Below are 21,840 nucleotides of genomic sequence, written 5' to 3' on the forward strand. Positions count from 1 at the left end.
CGAACTTTTCGTAAAAATAGCTGCCATTTCGAGAAAAATCAATATTTAAAAAAAAAACCCTTACATACTTCTGTAGTCTTTAATATGTAGATAATGAAAATTCTTTCTGTTTTGTTCAAGAGCAAACCGTGTGCCTGGAATCCTATACACTGATTTGAAAACATAGAAAAAAGGGATTTTGGGCGTCGCCATTTTGTGCATAAAAAAATAAAAAAGTATTTTTTTAGTTTTTTATATATGTATAACAATGTTCTCTAAAAAGTTTTTAAATAAAATTATCTATTTACCCACAAAAAATCCCATTTTAAGCCCTCAGAAGTGGGCTAATCCCTTAAGCAAAGTTTGAATTCTCTTTATCGCGATTCTATAGTCAAATCTTGAAATGAGATCTCAAGAATATGTTTTAATAAACCTTGATTATATCAGCTGAAGTTTGAGAAAAATAACGTATCACTCAAGTGTTTCGAGATGATATATGAGAATCAAATGTGATTTACAATATATATGTTTAAATAAATTTTCCTGCAGAATGTCATGTCACATAAAAAATTATGTAATAATGATAACTTTGATAAATATGTATACTATAAACATAATCAACGATTATTGAAACATACATTATGTAGAAATGCACGAAATCTTTTTGAATGACAATTTGAGGAAATAATTCGTCAATAGATACAGATATCAGAAAGAACCTGTTATAGATTATACTTTCCTCGAATTAAAAAACCTAGCTCTTTTCAAAGCGTCTCAGGAAAGAAATCTCTTCCTTTTAATCTCGTCAATTAAATTCTTCCTTTATATCTGCAATTTTATGACTACAACTTCTTCTCGTCCAAGCGCTCTCTTTTATTTATATTTGTACTCCGATTATGTATATTGACGGAAAACATTTTTATTAATATCAAATCTTTATACAAGTAATACCTAAACATATGACTTGAATTGAGAATTTTTATGATAGAAAATATACTTGAATATTCTTCACATTCCGAGAAGTTTATCATTGCGTAATCATATTGCAATCTCACCGAAGATCACGACTTCGCGAACACATTTCGACGTTGCAACAAACGAAACGTGCGCAACGTGGATTCTCTATCTTATAAAGAAGCTTGCGGCTTCATTTCGCGTATAAAAGCTTCCTGCAAATGTAGCGCAGAGTGGTTTGCTACGTGCAACTTTGTGAAATCGCTACTTTGTTAAAGGGCACAGAGGAGGTAGAAACGCTAACTCGTTTATCAATCTCGTCCGACCAAATATCGTAAGCAGCGTGGTCGTCACGGCCAGAGAAAAGTTCCATGGTTAATGTTGAAAATTTAATCACGTCTAATGTCGCGAATTTAATTACGATACTGTAGTATATTTTCCTACAAATTGCCTTAGAAAAAGCATGATTCTGTTAGCCGCAATCTCTCTCGATAAAAGCCGAAAAAGAGCATAAGACACCGTTTGCACAACATATATTTCACAGGTACATATTTCGTGATTTTCGCTATTCAAGCGAAAAATAATCGATTCGTTTTAAAATCCATTCGCGTGTGAGATATAGCGTGTCAAGTCGACGCGAGGCATTTTTTGAGCATGGTCGGTATTTATAGTCGATTTTCTTATTTCACGATTGTCTTAAGTAACGTTTTAAGATTTAATGTTGCTAATAATATGGCTCTAAGATTGATTTATGACATCTTAAAACTGTTGTTAATAAGGTCTTAAACTTAATAAGAATTGATTACAAATACTGTCCATAGTGTCATAACTATGCAATCGACAACAAATGGCATTGCTCTGTTTGCAACAACTTTATTATAAATAAATGAGAAAATACATAAAAATACAAATACAAGGCAATATATTACAATTAATTTCATAAATACAAGTGATACAGGAAATTTCTTTTACAAGTCAGCGTGCGAGCGATTCCGAAGCAATTATTCGATGAAGATTCATCTAGTATTAGCAATTTATACCACGATTTTCTTCGTTGAAAAATGAAACAACTAAATGTAAAAGAGGCGATTATGCTATGTTTATATATGTTTTAATTTTCGCTTCATAGAAGTTTCGTACGCTTCGATCTGCCATTCTCCCCTTACATTCGACTTACGTTCTAATCTTTATTTTTACCAAGGAATGTATGTCAATCATGTGACAGATTCGTCAAAGTACGCTTCGTGCAATCGTAATACTTAGATACAGTATACATTGCTTTACAATTCCAAGTCAAATAATATTCTTGCGACCGTATTATACACATAACAAAGGGTCTAGCGGGTTTAGGAGGGGATTTCGGATCCCGCGCGTAATCGATCATAGTGGATAAAAAATAACTGCATAAGCTACTCGGTAAATATATTTTAATAAAGTGAAATATAGTTTGCTTTAACTGTCAGCAGTAATTATAGAAATCAAATCGTTATACATGTAAGAGTAGCTAATAGATTCTCGATGTGTCTTCCTCAAATAATTGCGTCGGAAACGCTCGCACGTTGACTTGTGAAAGAAATTTCATATATTATTTGTATTGATAAAATTAATTATATTACTTTGCCTTTTGTATTTGTAATATTCATGTATTTTCTCATTTATAATAAAGTTGTTGCAATTTGCAAAACAAAACCTTTTAATTATTAAAATTCCAATTAGCCATTAATTGCATGACAGTTGTGACATTATGATCAGTATTGATAATTAATTCTTATATTTTAAGACCATGTTAAGAACAGTTCTAAGATGTCTTAAGCTAATCACAGAGCTGTATTAGCAAAATAAAATTTTAGGGGCTGTCTACAATACGTCGTATGTCAGATCGTAAACCGTAAATCGTAAGAATTGACTAATCACAGTTGAATGTAAAAAAAATATTTGACTATGATTGGTCAATTCTTAGTTAGTATGATGAGTAGTGACTAACGGCTTATTGTAGAAAGCCCCTAAGAAAATCGACCAATTGCAATTCAGTGGAGAGGTTACGGACAACCTAATACTCAATTGGGATTTGGTCGATTTTCTTACGCTTACGTCTTATGATCTTATGGGATTTTATGTGTGAAGGCCTTTAAAGGCCGAGACACAGACTTTTGCATAACGCTGCATAACGCATAAGACATAAGGCGTAAGAAAATCAACCAATCAGAGTATGAAATAAAGGACTCTGATTGGTTCATTCTCTTATGCTTTACGTCTTATGCGTTATGCAGCGTTATGCAAAAGTCTGTGTCTCAGCCTTAAGATCCATCTACAATGAGAGTAGTAAGTCGTAAGCCGTAAGAAATTGACCAATCATAGTCAAGTATTTTTCTTATATTTGACTGCGATTGGTTAATTTTTTACGGCTTACGACTTACTACTTTCGTTGTAGATGGATCTTTAGGTCTGTTCTACAATACGTATGTCAGGTCGTAAACCGTAAGTCGTAAAAATTGACCAATCACAGTTGAATGTAAAAAGAATATTCGATTGTAATTGGTTAATTCTTACGGCTTACGGCTTATGACCCGACATACGTATTGTAGAACGGGCCTTATTATATCACCCTCTCAACCGTCTGTTATTGACTCTAGACTCTTGATTGTGTGAGCATCGTTACAGTTGACTGTAAAAGATTAAGTTGACTCACCTGAATTTCTTGATCGGTTTTGATCAATTTCAATGAAAAATTGTTTATCAGTCTCAATTATTTTATCAAGTAAGTATAACAATATGAAATATTAAAAAAACAAATAAGGAAAAACAAGGGCTATTGAGAGTTAACGCGATACTTAGTATGTGCGAAATCCAAACCTTTTATTAAAATTCTTCATTACAATACTTGAACGTTTCGGCTTTAAATTTGAACGATCTTCAACAACAACGAAAATTTGATAATCCCTTCCTTTCTTCATATTCACATTGACTGTGATCGTATACGCTCAAAAAATTTTGACGGATTTTATATTTCTTTAAATTTTAAATTCTAACTGTCTTCTAATTGACTAAGAGTTTTACTCGTTTGAAATGTATATTTGATATTTATTAATCATTGTTCTGCGATTCCACAATTCATTGTGACTTCTATATTCTTTGCCACATATGACTAAATTACCTCTCTAAGATCATTCGGCTTACCAACTGTTCATGAGTGACACTTAATTAGGAGACATGCCGCGTGTGCGGAGAAAGGAAGGGACCATCAAATTTTTGTTATTGCTGAAGATGACTCACATTCCGAGCCGAAACGTTCAAGTATTATAATGAAGAATTTTAATAATTAAAAGAATTGAATTTTGCATGTACTAAAATACCACGTTGACTCTCCTAGCCCTTGTTTTTCCTTACTTGTTTTTAAATTTAAGATTCTGTTAGATTTATTGACAAAATATTAATTTCATATCATGTATAAAAGCAGATTTTACCACGTGCATGATTTAACGCATTAATCTTTTATACTGCAGGGTGTCTCTTAATAGGTGTATCACCGCTCGTGGGTAGATAGAATGGACTAAACTGAAAAGTCCTCTACCATTTTGCAAAATTCGCAATATTTAACGAGATATTAATTTTTGAATATCGCCGAATAAGCGAGTATCCGTTCGGCGAGTCCGGCCCACCGTCAATACTAGCGCGCGACCGAGCACGGTTGCCTAGCGCAAGGCACAGCACACAGCGAGCGGGGAATTGTTTATAGCGAAAATGGCTCATGATACCCGCTCATTCGGCGATATTCAAAAAATTAATATCTCGTTAAATATTACAAATTTTGCAAAATAGTAGAGGACTTTTCGTTTCAGTTTAGTCCATTCTATCTACCCGTGAGCGGTGATACACCAATTAAGAGACACAATGTATAATGTTATTATATTAACAACCGACAACATTTATTTCAGGCTGTGTTTAAAACATTGAAAAATAATTGCTACTATCTACACTTTTCATTGCAAATAGCAAAACAGTTGAATAAGAAGAGAAATTTTATTAAATTACATTTAAATTTGTAAACTAAAGTTTACATTTCATATGTAAATTTAATAAATTTATAAGAAACGTCAGCGCAGATTCAACTTTTACAAAATATTCCAAATAACAGGAATTATTATTCTTAAAAATGAATAAGTTCATAATATCTGCACCAGGCAGATTATGCTTATTAGATAAAGATGTCGGCACCGACTTACGTACCACACTGACGTTCATCCAAACACCGAGTTTATCTTTAAACAACAATATTGAACTAGACTTCCCTCAAATCAATTTGTTTCTTAAAATTCCATTTGATACTTTTGTAATGTTCTTCAATGATTACGAGAAAATGTGTCAATTGCTTAAAAATGTGTTAATATTTACCGATATTTATCATAAATCAGCCGAGCCAATAGTATTTATACAAGCTTTCTATTATTTGCTGCTTTATGTCATCTATAAAGAGAAGATTTACATTACACCTTTTAATATGCATTTTTTCACGAAATTAATGCTGAATAATGATTTCGTCTGTCCGGAATCATTTACAGTATGTCTTGCGGCATGCTTGTTCCATTGGTCACGTCTGCAAAAAGATGATAATCGCACTATCAATAACACAGATCGCCACAAAATTTACTCATATGCAGCAGAATGCGACAAAATATTTTTCAAATCTGGGATAACGGCTATGTGCGTCTGCACATATAGTTCTTTCGTGACATATCGCATAGACGATAATAAGCGTTTGGTTTTAATGATTGATTTGCCAACCATGACGATACTGCTAGTTGATTCAATACAAAATGTTAATATTCTGATGCCAAACCTGGAAGATTTAAAGAAGTTTTATGATATTGTCAATTCTGTTGTCGACCACGTCAAGCCTATATTAATGGATTGTTATACTTTACGAGAATATGATATCTACAAAGATAGAGAATTCGTTAATGAAATAGAAGTTAATACGCATGACGTAACATTAGAAGTAAGTTTCATTATACAATTTATTACAAAAAATATTGTTCTATTGCATATTTACACGTATAGCTACGTCTATCACTTTTTTGTGTCATGTCCTTTATTGAGCTTTCATGTGAGAATTTCTCTATTGTTGAATTTCTCAATATTCAAATCAAATTATATTCTAATTTAACGCGTGTTTTTCAGACTTCCATTCCAACTGATAGAACAGGTAAATTGTATAACCGTTTGCAGAAAATGAACGTATTCGTGGAAAGAGCGCTCGGAAAACGTACAGATATTGGTACCTATTTATACATCTGGAGCCCATTATATGCAAATATAAGAAAAACCAATAGAACAAATAATTTGAGCTATTTGCCGATGCTCAGGAACGATATTAAAACGTATTTGGCTTGTACGGGAGTAAAAATTGAAACAATCATGTAATAATGTCTTAAGTTTAATATTAAATGTAATTATTGTAAAATTAAACTTTGTGTTAACAAAAATAATAAAGGATTCTTTTGCACACATAAATTGTTCGTTAAATATTGCTAATAATTGTTAATCAAATTTAAATTGAAATGAAGTAGACACATGGTGATGAAATTGACATAAGAATTATACAGTCGAACCTAGATAATTCGAATCTCAATGAAAGAACTAAAGAGTTATAGAGTTTTCGACTTATCGAAATTCAAGTAAAAGAAGGTTAACATACGGAAATTCGACTCACGTAGGCATTGTATGAGAATTTATAATTTTTCGATTATAATAATTTTTAAAGGAAAAAATTCAATATTTGACAATGAATTATTTATTGCATACATATAATAAATGTAATCATAAAACAAATACCAGGCTATTACACATAGCTATAACTTCGAATTGTAGACTATAGAGGCAGCGACAATCGAAGTTCGACTTATAGAAGTGATCAACTTCGACTTGTAGAGGCGTGGCTTATTTTAAATTCGAGTTGCAGAAGTAAAATAATATATCTAAATATCTGACAAATAATTCGAATTCAGGTAGGTTTTATTTCGATTTATGAGAATTTTCCACGGTAGAGCTGAAGGAACTGAAAAAAATTTTTGTCCTATAAAGGTTTTTGAGTTGTAAAACTTTGATTTATCGATGTTCGATTGTATAAATATCATGTAAATAGACATATTTACATCCTCATGCATTAATGATCTTACATTTCTCTCTTTAAGGAGATAAACTGTGGATGACAGAAAATTCTTTCATCTACGTCTTATAATCATACATTATAAGAAATTATTTTTGCAGACGTTATTGGTATTTATAAAGTTAATTTAACAAAAGATATTAAAGTAATTTGTACCTACACAGTCACCCTATGCCAACCGACAATTTAGATAGAAATACATAAAGATAGAAAAACAAATAAAAAAAGTAAGACAGATAGGAGGAAAGACAGAAAAAGAGAATTTGGATTTATAAACAAAAACGTTATTCGGCGCATCTTATTATATCGCCCTCTCAACCGTCTGTTAGTGACTCCAGACTCTTGATTGTGTGAGCATCGTTACAGCTGCCAGTAAAAGATTAAGTTGACTCACCTGAATTTCTTGATCGGTTTTGATCAATTTCAATGAAAAATTATTTATTAGTCCCAATTATTTTATCAAGTAAGTAACAATATGAAATATTAAAAAAACAAATAAGGAAAAAGAAGGGCTATTGAGAGTTAACGCGGTACTTAGTATGTGCGAAATCCAAACCTTTTAATTAATTATTAAAATTCTTCATTACAATATTTGAACGTTTCGGCTTTGAATTGGAGCCATCTTCAGCAATAACGAAAATTTGATGATCCCTTCCTTTTTTCGTATTTACATTGACTGTAATCGGGTACGATCAAAACTTTTTGACTGGTTTTATATTTCTTTAAATTTTAAATTATGACTGTCTTTTAATTAACTAAGAGTTTTACTCGTTTGAAATGTATATTTATTTAGTATTTATTAACCATTGTTCTGCGATTCCACGATTCATTGTAATTTCTACATTCTCTGCCACATATAACTAAATTGCCTCTCTAAGATTATTCGGCTTACCAACTGTTCATGAGTAACATTCAATTAGGAGACATTCCACGTGTGCGGAGAAAGGAAAGGACCATCAAATTTTCGTTATTGCTGAAGATGGCTCACATTCAGAGCCGATACGTTCAAGTATAGTAATAAAAAATTTTAATAATTAAAAGAATTGAATTTCGCACGTACTAAGGACTGCGTTGATTTTTACTAGCAGCTGTTTTTTCTTACTTGTTTTTTAAATTTGAGAGTTCGTTAGATTTATTGACAAAATATTAATTTTATATCATGTGTAAAAGCAGATTTTACCACATGATTTAACGCATTAATCTTTTATATAATCTTTTATATGAATAACCGACAACATTTATTTCAGGCTGTGTTTAAAACCTTGAAAAATAATTGCTACTATCCACACTTTCTCATTGCAAATAGCAAAACAGTTGAATAAGAAGAAAAATTCTATTAAATTACATTTAAATTTGTAAACTGTAGTTTACATTTTATGTAAATTTAATAAATTTATGAGAAACTTCAGCGCAGGTTTAACTTTTACAAAATACTTCAAATAATAGAAATTATTACTCACAAAAATGAATCAGTTCAAAATATCTGCAACAGGCAAACTATGCTTATTAGATGAAGATGCTGGTACCGATTTACGTACCACGCTGACGTTCATCGAAACACCGATTGCATCTTTAAACAACAATATTGAAATAGATTTTTCTCAAATCAGTTTCTCTCTTAAAATGCCATTAGAAACTTTTACAACGTTCTTCAATAATTACGAGGAGAAAATACGTCAATTGTATGAAAATGTGAAAATATTTACCCACATTCATCATAAATCAGCCGCACCAATAGTATTTATACAAGCTTTCTATTATTTGCTGCTTTATGTCACCCATAAAGAGTAGATTAAAATTAAACCTTTCAATATGCATTTTTCCACGAAATTAATGCTAAATAATGATTTTATCTGTCCGGAATCATTTACAGTATGTCTTGCGGCATGCTTGTTACATTGGTCACGTCTGCAAAAAAATGATCGCTGCACTATCGATAACACCGATCGTGAAAAAATTGCCCCATATGCTGAACACTGTGACAAAATATTTTTCAAATCTGGGATACAGGCTATAAACTATAGCACATTTGGAATTTCCCTGGCATATCACATTGACAAAAATAAGCGTTTGACTTTGATGTTTGATTTTCCAAGCATGACGATATTGCTAGTTGATTCAATACAAATGCAAAATGTAGATATTCAGATGCCAAACCTAGAATGTTTAGGAAAGAAATTTTATGATATTATAAATTCCGTCGTGGACCACGTTAAGCCTATATTGATGGATTGTTATAATTTACGAGAATATGATGTCTACGAAGATGAAGATGAAGATGAAGATTTTCTTAATGGAATAAAAGTTAATCCTTTGACGCATGACAAAACATTAGAAGTAAGTCTTATTAAATATCTTATCACGAAAAATATTGCTACCACTGTGTCTATCATTGTTTTTATATCATTTTTTATTGAACTTTTATGTGAGAATTTCTATATTGTCGAATTTCTCAATATTCAGATCAAATTATATTATAACGCGTGTTTTTCACAGACTTCCATTCCAACCCAAAGTTCAGGTAAATTGTATAATCATCTGCAGAAAATGTACGCATTGGTAAAAGCAAATTTCGGGAAATGTGCAGATGATACCTATTTATACATTTGGAGCCCATTATTTATGTAAATTTAAAAAAAAAGTCTACCCTCCGATGATTTCAACTATTTGACGACAATCAAGAACGATATTAAAACGTATTTGACTGGTTTGGGCGTAAAAATTGAAATAATTACGTAGTAAAGTCTTAAGTTTAATATAAATAATTAAACGTAATTATTGTAATATTAAACTTTGTGTTAACAAAAATAATAAAGTATTCGTTCCTAAGCATTATAAATTGTTTGTTTTCATGTATATTTTAGAAATACATAATCGTAAATATGGTAGATGCAATCATTATCACGCGATGCATTTCCTTTTCAATGGTTTTTTTGTATGTCGAGGTATATATTTCTTTCATATGTCGTTTAACAAAGTGCTATTAAAATTATTTGCGTCAATTGCATCTATAAAAAATCAAATATATTTATTAACAAAAGGAAATTTTAATATAAACGTTAATATATATTTTAAATTTTCTTTGTTTCGCAACCAACAACTTGTGGACCTTATGTTAGATTATTTCATTTTATTGTAAAGCCAGTTTATTAATTAATTCGACGAATACATCACAAAATGTTATGTTGTATTTTAAACATTATTATTTCCATAAATACAATTATTATAAAATGTCCTACTTGTGGACATGAAACGTCGCTGTCGTGGATATAATTTTCATACAACGTATGTTGCAGAGTTTATAGTTGATCCGACATAAATAAATTAAACAAAGTTAAGTCTTTTACGAAATCGTATATAGGGTGTTCCGAAATTCGCGAATCAAAATATCATAGCAAGAAAGTCTTTGAAAAATTAATTTAAAACTCTTATTTGTAAATTTTTATTTGAAACAGTATCACGCAGAAAAAGGATTAGCCAATGAAGGTAAAATATAGCTATGGCAGCTAAGATGTGTCGTTGAAATAGGGACAGCTAATGTCGTTGCTGCCGAAGTTCAATTTATTAGTTATTAAAATGTAGATGCTATAGCAAAAAATATTTGCTGCTAAAATCAAATGATATTTAGTCGCGGCCGTATCTACTATGGTATTTTATCTTCGCAATAGAGTAATAATATTTGCAGTATATAACTTATATAGTACTGTAAAATATAAATGCTAAATGCGCTGTAGATGTGCATATATAGCAGTGCCACATTGCAAAAACAATTACAAATCAAATTTTCACGCGTAGCTATAAACTTAGCTCTGTGTGCTAAATGTGTGCATGATAAGACATTTAGGTATACGCATGCCATCTTTTTAGCTGCCTGTGTATACTAATATATGCTTTTAATTTCAGTTAATAAATTTTTTTGTCACAGTGAATGTTTTTTATCTGTAATAGCCAGAACTTAGCAATGACACTAAGGCGGTAGCCCTCTTATAGCTAAGTTTGATTCAGCTATTGAAATTTAGCTACTATTACTAAGTCATTTTTTTGCGTGTAGTTTTTGAGATTTAAGAGTTAAATTTATAGTTTTAGCAAATTATAGATTACGATTAAACCACGAAACATGTGAGCGCGTCGATAGTGTTAGTATGTTAGTGGTCGCGCACTTCACGCGCATATATACCTATAACTAATCTATAATTGGCTAAAACTCTTATATCGCAAAAACTACTGCTTAAAATAAAAATTTACAAATAACTTTTTTACTTAATTTTTCGAAGATTTTCTTGCTATATGATATTTTAATTCGCGAATTTCGGGACACTCGCTGTATATGCATGTATTTCATGTGAAGAGTTTTGAAATAATAATCGAAAAGAATAAATCGAGAAGATTTGATAGTCATTTGAATAATTTAAATTAAAAATTTTTTCAACAATGCGGCTGCGTTCCGTACTTAATTTGCACTTTTGGAATCATTTTATCCTTTTTTATTGTTATCAATTTAAATAATATGACAGTCATGACGAGCGATAAGAGTGTCAAGTGTGAAGTGACACGCATTAATTATTGACTAAAAATTAATGTTTCGATACATGCCCGGGAAAAAAAGTTTCACATATAATTATACATATGCAAAATATGTCCATATATGTTTCTTTCCTTTGTAAAATTATTCTTTATTATAATACAAAATTGATAATAATAAGGAAACAAAAAATAATTAAAAGAATAATTTTTACATTGTTTTTTTTACAAAAAATCAAGTTTGAAGAAATGAGAAAAATTGCTCATATATTATAATCATATATAAGTGATTAAAAATATACATATATAATATACATATATAATTATATATGAACGATTTTTCTCATTTCTTCAAACGTGATTTGTTGTAAAAAAACAATGTAAAAATTATTCTTTTAATTATTTTTTATGTTTCCTTCTTATTATTATCAATTTTGTATTAAAGAATAATTTTACTAAGAAAAGAAACATATATGGACATATTTTGTATATATAATTATATAATTGTGGAACTTTTTTTCTCGGGCATGATATCACAGGAACGGAGACTTTTGAATTTTTTGGATGTGGAGTGTACCTCATCTGAGCGGGGGGGGGAGGGGTAATAACACAAATATTTTATCTCTTCTGTTATATGCCGAAATATATTTCTAAGTACTTCTATATATTTAATTTCTTTTTATATTTTTTCTTTACAAATATGAATATTTTTCTTTTAATTTTATCTCGATATCACGCAAGAATTACTAGCTCATTTAGATAATTATTTTGAAAAGTTTCTTTTTAAATACCCCGAATTCAGGGAGTGGAATTCCATCACACCCACGGGATCTCTGGGTGTGAAAAGCTTCATAAAGGAAGGTCGCGTCCCTGCATGAAATCAAATTTTTTTGTAGAGGGAGTCTCACTCACTTTGCCGCTCGCGACGGCAAAATTACGAAGAAAAAAAATATTTGTGTCGTCTCGCGCCAAGATTCGTATATCAAATTCACGACACCGCGGAAGAACGCGTGAAATTAGAGTCGATTTAAAAGATTTATCGCGCGTAAGGAGACGCTCAGGAGACGCCCGAGTTCAAGTTTGACGAACGGGATCCGATCTGTCGAATCTCGCGCCAACAAATTCTCACACAAGCTCTCCGGGGCACCCCGGAGTTCTTTCCCTCCCGTCGAGGTTGGAGCCGCGTTGAGGTTAGGATACACCCGGACGTTCGATCGTCGCGCGCGAGCTAACGCGTCCCCGTAGGAAAATATGCGTTAGTCATCCGCTATTGTTCAACATCGCCGTCGCCCGTCGATTCTCAGCGGCGACGACGACGCGGGCAGATGAGACCGAGATTAGAGATGCATGAGCGCGATCCGGAAAAAACCGCCGAGTGCAGCCGTGATAGGACAGTGACGACGGGATCGCGACGTCGGGCGGGTACGGCGTGGTGGGACGCGGATGATACGCCCCACGGACCGGCGACGATGATACGGCGTATCTGCAGTCGCGTTTAAACCTCAGCAGCCAGCGGAATGAATCATGCGCGGGCGTGAAGATGAGCGGTGCAAAACACAAGATATGGTTCGTATGTACACCTACACGACGTCTCGACTCTTTCGGCCAACCGCCCTTCCCTCCTTCCCCCCCCCCCCTCTCTCTCTTTCTCTGTCATTTATTGTTTACGAGCACGTAATTGTATCGTTTTCCGGTTTTCACTGTGTCATTATGCATATAACACGTCGGTCGGTCCTGTAACAGCATGGTCTCGGATTTCTTCTACCCGAACATGGGCGGCGTCGAGGAGCACATCTTCAACCTGTCCCAATGCCTGCTGGAGCACGGCCACAAGGTGGTGATACTCACCCACTCCTACGGGGATAGAGTGGGAATAAGATACATGACGAACGGTCTGAAAGTACGTGCCACTCTTTTTATTTACTCGGTCGGCCTCGGTGCCTTTAAAGACTCAGGGTTGTGCGTCTACACGTAAAATGTAATACTCTACATTTACGTGTGGACAACGCGGAACTATTGTATAAAGTGTCATCTACGTTGACAGCCAGTAAACTATATATTTATTTATTTAATAAATACATATAATTTAATGTTTATGTAAAAAAAAAACTACCATTTGAGTAAGAAAAAGTCTCTGGTACATTCTTAATTTTAATCTCGTAGTTAAATTAATGTTCAAAATACATCAAGAATATCCTAAAGATCTGGTATCTTTAGCCTATTCCTAGACATATTTTGGACATTTCTACTGTGGGTAGAGACTGCTTTATAATTTAATTCTTTTATATTGTATATATTAGTGATACAATTTACAATATTCTACATAGTTTACAAGTCTTGATTGTCTACATAGCAAAAAGACCATGTAAACATCACGTAGATTTCATGTAAATAATCTGTGTAGACGTAATCTTGAAATCTACGGCACAGCCCTGCTTTAAACGGTACCCTTCGTGTCTTCTTCTTTTCTCATATCCTTGTGCGTCTGTCATTTGTAGGTATATTACATCCCTGTCAAGGTCTTCTACAATCAGTGCGTTCTTCCAACGATGATATGCTCTCTTCCACTCATCAGGTACATCTTCTTAAGAGAGGAGATACAGATAATACACGGCCATTCGGCATTCTCCGCTTTAGCCCACGAGGGGATGCTGATCGGCAGATTAATGGGACTGAAAGTAAGCCTTCGCCTTCGTTCCGCTGTACACACGTCAGTGGTGCGCATTAAAGCTGTTGCACGCAAAACGACGTGAAGATGTGTGCTTGATGTACAAATGATGGGCTTGCTGCAATTTTGCGGGCCAACCCACATTCTGTAACATTTTATAAAACAAGCTGAGAGAAAGAGGCGTACATAGGACACCTGGGGAAGAAATAAAAGAAGACTGGCTCACATTCTCACGTGCATCCTCAGATTTCTGAAGAGAGTAAGAAAGATAATATGAATTAAAGTGGGAACGATATTCTAAGAAATCCTGTGCTAGAATACCCATAGGAAGGATAAAAGGCAGCAAATAAATCTTCCAGCCAGGAGGAAACTAAAAAAAAAAACATTTTATATAAATGGAGAGAAAATGAGCTCTAAAATTCATCGCTCTAATTTTAGAGTTCATTTTCTCCGGTGTTACAAAATGTGGATTCTAGTTTTTGCAGCAAGCTCTTCAAATATAAAAATGAATTAAATCGCGAGATCTTCAGTATTCTTTATTGCACTGTTCAGTAAAATACGTATTGGACATTTTATCTTAATTGATAAAAACGATTTTTATATTTGAAGAGCTCGCTGCGAAAGCTCTAATCCATATTTTGTAACAACAGAGAAAATGAACTCTAAGATTAAAGTGATGAATTTTAGAGTTCACTTTCTCTCCATTCCTATAAAATGTTCTTTTCATTTAGCTTCCTCCGCGACTGGAAGATTTATTCGCTGCCTTTTATTCTCCCTATGAATCTCTCTGGCACAGGATCTCTTAGTCTGGGATATCGTTCCTATTATTTTATTCATTTTATCTTTTCTACTCTCTTCAGAAATCTGAAGATACACGAGAATATAAGACAGTCTTCTTCTTTTATCATTTCTCAGGTGTCTGTTCCCCCAGGTGTCAGCCGACTCAGGAGTCGTATGTTTCCATGTATGCCTCTTTCTCTCAGCTCATTCTGAGAAAATGTCATAAAATGTGGGAAATAGTAAAATATTTTATTTTTACTTGTCAGATGACATAGGCTTTAATTTGCATCACTGCACTGTCCAAATTCGCTGTATTAATTACGCTGAACGGCTCAGGATAATACGAGGGTGACTAAACACGCTGTGTTTTGCAGACAGTTTTCACAGATCATTCCCTCTTCGGTTTCGCGGACGCGTCCGCTATTCTGACGAACAAGTTTCTCGAGATATCGCTGGTCGACTGCGATCATTGCATATGCGTGTCTCACATCGGAAAGGAGAACACGGTGTTGCGTGCGAAGGTGCAGAGGGAGAAAGTGTCGGTTATCCCGAACGCGGTCGACACCGCGTTATTTACACCCGATATTGGTAAACGGAACAACGACTTCAGTAAGTTTTAGATTCCGAGGGCGCCTCTCCGGTGGCCGTACATTAGGAGCGTATCACATTCCAAATGCCATAATTGTAAACCGTAAATTTCAGTTACCATAGTAATAATATCGCGATTGGTGTACAGGAAGGGCGTTGACCTTCTAGCCCATGTAATACCCGAGATCTGTTTGCGTCATAAGAATGTGCAATTCCTGATCGGCGGGGACGGCCCGAAGAGATGGCTAATAGAGGAAGTGCGGGAGAGAAATCTGTTGCAGCACAGAGTCACCCTGCTAGGCAGTCTGGAGCACTCTCAAGTCAGGCACGTTCTGAACAAGGGTCATATCTTCCTGAACACGAGCCTGACGGAGGCTTACTGTATGGCTATCGTAGAGGCAGCTTCTTGCGGGTAAACTGCGGCATGTGACGCACTTTTCGCCCTCTTGTCCTACTTGTAACGCCTGAAATTAATTGGGATCTTCCTTTGAGCCTAATTTTCCTCTAACGAGTAACATTTATCGTATCCTGCTAACAAGGGTTTTCGAATAACGAGAATCAATGTAATAAGTACTGTTTTACAGTTTGCAAGTAGTGTCGACGAAAGTCGGAGGTATCCCGGAAGTTTTACCGCCGGATCTGATTTACCTCGTGGAACCCACTGTACCTGCATTAATCGAAGGGCTGGAGACGGCTATAACGGACTACAAGAGAGGCAATGTCGGCTGTCCCTTCGAGACGCATAGGAGGATAGGCTTGTATTATAATTGGTTCAATATTACCAGGCGTACGGAGATAGTGTATAATTTAGTAAAGCGTGAAGCGAAGAGAAATCTGGGACAACGATTAGCTAGTCAAATACAAAGCGGTGTACTGGCCTATTTGCTCGTGGTGTCGTTGTGCTATATAATACTACAAATTTTGGAATTTCTCGTCCCAAGAAAGGTAATTAAAAAAAAAATCGAAATCATAACTTATACGCATGTCTAAAATTCAGTACGAATTTAGGCTTAGATAAGATAAACCAATGTGTATAAAAAAGCCAATATAAGCCGACACAGAGTGTGTGTTTAAATAAAATATATATTAATCAATCGACATAAAATTAGAGCGCTCTAATTTTATATCGATTGATTAATATATATTTTATTTAAACACACTTACATCCTGTATCGGCTTATATTGTTTTTTTTTATACCCATTGATTTATACGCATGAATTTTAATTTTAATTTGTATATTGTAGTGCTTTTAATTTTGTGTGTGCGTAAAATTTTTTTTCGTTTTTCCCTTAATTGACTTACGATTTAACTTTTACTTTTCAAAATTGTTTACTAATATATGTGCAGCATATTTAAGCATATTTATCATTTGATCAAAAAGAATCTTTGTAAGTAAACGAGATAATTTAAAGATATATAAATGAATTTTTCAGTATATCGACGTTGCTCGAGATTACAGCGATATTCATGTTGTACCTTCCAACGGGAAAGGAAAAGAAGATTAACTATCGTCACAAAAGCCTGAAATGTATAAACTTCTCAATGTGTTCAAGTATTTTATTCTCTCTATACCTTGGAAACATTCCGGAAAATTCGTTTTTTTTTTTGCAAAAAATCATTGTTATACAATATTATGTATGTCCTTGCGAAAGAAGAACAATCGTCGTTGCACTTACCGATAAATTTTTAAAGAAATATAATTATATTCATATATGTATATATAGATGTTGTACACAGAGAGGTAACAATGCGCAAAAGAGTACAAATGTCACGATACTTGTATGTAGAATTATAACTGAAAGAAAGAGAGAGAGAAAAAGAAAGACAGACTGTTTATAACAATTTTATTTATTATATATCATCCTGCTTTCCGTAGTTTAATTTGTATCGCTTTAAAATAAAAACGACGGCATTGTGTGGCGTTTTAAACATCCAAAAATACTGAATCATCCATCCAATGTTGAAACATCGGATTTAATTGTACGAAAGTAATATTAATTTGTCCATTAAATGATTTTTATTATGATATATGACAATCGTATGAATCAATGCATAACATGTATAACAATTCGTAACGATATCCAACCGCAACGCTGCTGACCCCGCATACATTTAATACATTACGCTTAAGAAAGATTTATTGCGTCCATTAGCATTACAAAATATTACGCCGCAGTGTATTACGAATCGTTTGTGCTTACTTTTAAAACAATCCCGCGCTAATTTTTTTTAAGCAGTTATTTGTAGCAATATGTGGAGTAGAAAGGTTAATTCGTATTCATGCCCGCCGTAGGGCATTATCATATTAGTATCTTTCTTTTTTTCCAAGGACTTCTCTTTTCTTTTATAAGAACCAATAAAATGACTTTATCTGGAACTTGCGATTCCATCACAAATATGCCGTATATCTTCATTCAGAATCATTCATTATCACCTGCATACAAAGTGTATATAAAGTATATTATTAACTTAAAGAAAAAATATACAGATAACGGTTCTCATACATTTTTATCGTTTAACAAAAAATTCTCTATAGTACATCTATATATATATATATATTATATACTCTTTCGGTGTTATGAGATCTGAATTTCGATACACAAATTAATTTCTAAAACAATAAGAAAGTCAAATTGAAAATATAATAATATTTATTTTTCATTTTACGTTGTACGTTAGATACAATAATAGAATATTGATACAATATCAATCAAGTTTTTTCTTCCTTATTATATCGCTTGTAATCGACTTGTTTTAAATCATCACTATATTACTCTGTACATTTTTTAAATCTATTTATACATAAATCTTTTCACGAAAGGGTCTATGATCTTCTCCTATTTCCTTGATCTCACATAAGAGAAGATCAATGAACCTTAATCAACAACCATCATAATATTACGAGTGGTCAGATCTGTCACAACATTCCAACGCTTATCCCAACGTCGTGTCTGTGTCTCCAACGCATATTAAGAGTCGACTGAGAGAAACGAAACAAACGTTCTTTAAAAGCGCTAAAAAAAGTTATGGATCTTCCAACCACGCGACATTTACAAAGTTATAAAATAAAACGTTATACAAAAAAAAAATACCATTTCTCTTTGCATGTAATGTATCATTTAAATCTCTCACGGTTTTTTTTTCGTATTTTCGAGAATATTTAGCTGTTTATACGATCGACTACGGGCGTATAGAAGAAGGGGTCTATGCCGACGACAATGAGATCCACATATGCAGTAAAAATCAGTACTATTCGGGATGTATGCTGATAATCTGTGTGATATATCTTGAAGGAATTAGTAATATGCATCACGAATATTACTTTTAATCGCTATTGCGTTGTCTCTGTCTCTCTCTCTGTCTCTCTCCCGCAAAAACTGAAAATTTCTAATGCAAGAATGCTAATCTGAGTCAAAAGTCACTAGTTTTTTATTTCAAAATTATCCTCATGTCAGAAAACTGTCGCTTTGAATCGCTGTCGCTCCTCATCCATCATTCCAGTGTATAATACAAGTATCTCCGCTCTGTTATCAGTGTCGCATTCATTGTTTCACGTATACAATGTAACTGTGTATGTATTGCTTAAAGGTATCGTTACTGCAATATTATGACGGCGAAGAGGTATTAAAAAGTGAAAGAGGGAAGGGGGAGGGAAGAATTGTCGTGCTTGAAATGCATCTGAAATCATTTGCAAAATGTATTACAGAGTAATCTATATATATGTATGTATGTGTGTGTATATATATATATATATATATATATATAAAGTAAATCTCTTTTTTTCTTGACGTCTATTTGTGATAAAGCGAAAATCCATAGGATTCAATAAGGATAAATACTGACGCGCCGTATATTCAGTACCGTAGAAGATGATGATTTTCGCGATCTCAAGCACGTTCTATAAATGTTACTTCCTTTTTCATTGAACACCTTTACATACACATATTGCTATTGACTGCCACATATCCGCATGCACATTTATTATCGGTCGGCATACTTTTCTCTCTTTGTTTTTTTTTTATGTATAAGTGACGATAGCGAGATGAAATGTTATAAAAGTTTCCAACTCTAATTATCGTGTACATTAGGAAAAAGTAAGTCCGTCCTCTTTCATGTGAGATATTCTTTGAGTAATATGTACAATGGAGCTTTTGTGTGTATGCGTGTGTGTGTTTGTGTGTGTGTGTGTGTGTGTGTAATGTAAGAAAATAACGCCACGCTCAGCCGGTCCTAAATAAAGACCGCCATCGACGATCAACTTTGAAAAGGATGTGAGCTCTTTTCTTTGTGTGTTGGATTGTAAAAAGTCTTCCATATGCTTTATCATGAGGTACCCACGGTGGGTCTCTCAGCACCGGTTTGGCATGTACAATAAATAAATAACGAACCGTTTTAATGAAACCAGCGTCGCATCATTTCTACAAGGTAAATCGGTGACGGCAAACAGCTCAAACGCCTTCGCCGTAATCGCGATCACCTACGTTAATACGATCGGGAGCAGCAGTTACACTGAAGCCAAGGATCCTGTTATCCACTTTGAACATCTTTCCCTTCTTTGGTTTCTTGGATTTTCCCTGAAAAAAAAAGAATGTCAATAATCTAAATATCGCTCGTAATTACCAAGACAAATATTAATAATAATTTAATAGGCCGTAAACGAACAAATTTCGTGGGTAAACTAAATAAATATATTTTATTTATATCAAGATGTACAGATATATCTATAAACATATTTGTACATCTTAATATAAATAAAATATATTAACATATTAATTTACCGAAATGCTCGTTTGCTTCCAGTAAACCTCTCCAAGCGAAGAGCTTCACACTTTGTTCGTTTACGGCCTCTTAAATTATTAAAAAAAAAGGATCTCTCAGTATTCAATCGTTTCTATAGACTCGATACTTGTATTTAATATTAATATACTTAACTTACATTTGACACTAATTTATATAATATTATAATAATGTGGATAATATTATTAAACAACGATTTTTGGTGAAAAAGTTTACTTTAATAAATTAATATTTGAATAGTGTCTCATTATTATTACTGTATCAAGATAATCTAACGCTAACAAGGATATACCTTAACTTCTTGAAATTCTGCAGGAGCATTTGGATTAACAGCGGGTGCTGGCTTGCACAGGTCGTCCGCTTGTGCCTGAGGACGTTGCGCCGATCGCCATTTGCTTCGCTTTTCGAGGAACTGCTTGGCGAATTCCGTGCTCTGCTTGGTGTCCCCAAGGTAGACGCGAACGTACTCCTTAACTTCGTACGCCGATTCGATGTCTCGCAAGAATCCAACGAATGTAGGGACTGCAAATGCATATGCGTATAGGAAGACGAAATTCGATGAGGAAATACGACGATGCGGGACACTTACTGTCCACAGACGCCTGTAAACTGCTCAATGCTTTCATACACCATTGAGTGAATTCGTCGGTCTTGGCAGTGTTCTGTTCAAACAATTTCTTCACTAGTTCCTCCTCCCTCTTATTCTTACTTTTGGACGCTTTGTTATTATTATTTTGCTGCTGCTGCTGTTGCTGCTGCTGCTGATTGGAGGCAGGTTTTGCAACTGCGGTTTGCTTAGCCGGCTGCTTCGTAGTGGTGGTGGTAGTGGTGGACGATTTGACAGGCGTGGGATCCCAGAAACCGGTGGTACCGGAATTCATGGACCACACTTGACTGCCCGACGCGCTCGAATTGGTCCAATTCAAGCACTGCGACGCCGTACCCCATATTCCGGCGTTCTGCAGCATATTCGCGGCTTCCTTCTGGCCGGCCTTCTCCAACCGTTCCCTTTCCTGTTGCTGAGACATTTCAATTTTTCATCGCACAATCGGAAGAGACGAAACTTCATTTGGAATTAATCGCGTATTCAAGAGGTAATAAGTACCTTTACCTTGACGCGCTCCTGCTCCTCCTGCTGAATCTGCGCGAGACTCTTCACTTGGAGAGGTTTACTGGAAGCAATAGCCTTCTCCGCCCACTTGAACTGCAATCGCTTTGAAGAGTCGACTGCCGATGCTTCTTGCGCCGCTTCTACCGCCTTTTGCTGCGCCAACTGTTGCTGCATCAATTGCTGAAGCCGTTGTTCCTCCTGTAAGCGAGCAACAAACGTAGATAGATGTTGCACCACGTACATAATAGGACTGGTGATTTGCTTCGAAGGCTTCG

At 34.2% G+C, this 21,840-nt stretch overlaps 3 protein-coding genes across 5 annotated transcripts in view; 2 read left to right on the plus strand and 1 right to left on the minus strand.

Annotated features, from left to right (window-relative positions):
- Nucleotides 1–5,086: 5,086 nt before the first annotated feature.
- LOC105449803 lies at nt 5,087–9,727 on the plus strand. The gene is made up of 5 exons (XM_011689183.1): nt 5,087–5,929; nt 6,112–6,208; nt 8,592–8,836; nt 9,110–9,436; nt 9,596–9,727. Exons 1-5 carry the CDS (start codon nt 5,087–5,089, stop codon nt 9,725–9,727), a joined length of 1,644 nt encoding a protein of 547 aa, XP_011687485.1.
- Nucleotides 9,728–12,552: 2,825 nt separating this feature from the next.
- On the plus strand, nt 12,553–18,049 carry LOC105449722 (N-acetylglucosaminyl-phosphatidylinositol biosynthetic protein). 2 transcript variants are annotated; one of them, XM_011689103.1, is made up of 7 exons: nt 12,553–13,186; nt 13,364–13,520; nt 14,119–14,298; nt 15,443–15,677; nt 15,771–15,981; nt 16,241–16,601; nt 17,091–18,049. In XM_011689103.1, the coding sequence occupies exons 1-7, from the start codon at nt 13,161–13,163 to the stop codon at nt 17,160–17,162; spliced, it is 1,242 nt and encodes a 413-aa protein (XP_011687405.1). In that variant the 5' UTR covers nt 12,553–13,160; the 3' UTR covers nt 17,163–18,049. The 2 variants fall into 2 exon arrangements, with proteins under 2 accessions (XP_011687405.1, XP_011687404.1); XM_011689102.1 differs by having other exon boundaries at nt 12,555–13,186; nt 15,771–16,068.
- A 1,384-nt stretch (nt 18,050–19,433) lies between these two features.
- The window catches only part of LOC105449724 (PERQ amino acid-rich with GYF domain-containing protein 2), a 14,635-nt gene continuing 12,228 nt past the window's right edge, over nt 19,434–21,840 (minus strand). The window contains exons 13-16 of one of the 2 annotated variants that reach the window (XM_011689105.1): nt 21,566–21,763; nt 21,044–21,473; nt 20,747–20,976; nt 19,434–20,231 (exon numbers count right to left, since the gene is read on the minus strand). In XM_011689105.1, the coding sequence (XP_011687407.1) occupies nt 20,106–20,231; nt 20,747–20,976; nt 21,044–21,473; nt 21,566–21,763 (984 nt within the window). In that variant the 3' untranslated portion in view covers nt 19,434–20,105. Of the gene's footprint in view, nt 20,232–20,746; nt 20,977–21,043; nt 21,474–21,559; nt 21,764–21,840 lie in introns of both variants that reach the window. The other variant, XM_011689104.1, reaches the window with a different exon arrangement.

The sequence above is a fragment of the Wasmannia auropunctata genome, unplaced genomic scaffold (assembly GCF_000956235.1).
Source record: "Wasmannia auropunctata unplaced genomic scaffold, wasmannia.A_1.0 LD336074.1, whole genome shotgun sequence".
NCBI classification, from domain to species: Eukaryota; Metazoa; Arthropoda; class Insecta; order Hymenoptera; family Formicidae; genus Wasmannia; species Wasmannia auropunctata.

Excerpts from the sequence above, each read along its gene's own strand:
- LOC105449803 (XM_011689183.1), top strand. The coding sequence starts at position 5,087 with ATGAATAAGTTCATAATATCTGCACCAGGCAGATTATGCTTATTAGAT. Across the intron at positions 6,209-8,591 it reads CGGAAAACGTACAGATATTG|GCAAACTATGCTTATTAGAT; the intron begins GTACCTATTTAT and ends TATCTGCAACAG. Across the intron at positions 8,837-9,109 it reads ATAAATCAGCCGCACCAATA|GCTATAAACTATAGCACATT; the intron begins GTATTTATACAA and ends TCTGGGATACAG.
- LOC105449722 (XM_011689102.1), top strand. The coding sequence starts at position 13,161 with ATGAGCGGTGCAAAACACAAGATATG. Across the intron at positions 15,678-15,770 it reads TAAACGGAACAACGACTTCA|TTACCATAGTAATAATATCG; the intron begins GTAAGTTTTAGA and ends CGTAAATTTCAG. Across the intron at positions 16,069-16,240 it reads GTAGAGGCAGCTTCTTGCGG|TTTGCAAGTAGTGTCGACGA; the intron begins GTAAACTGCGGC and ends ACTGTTTTACAG.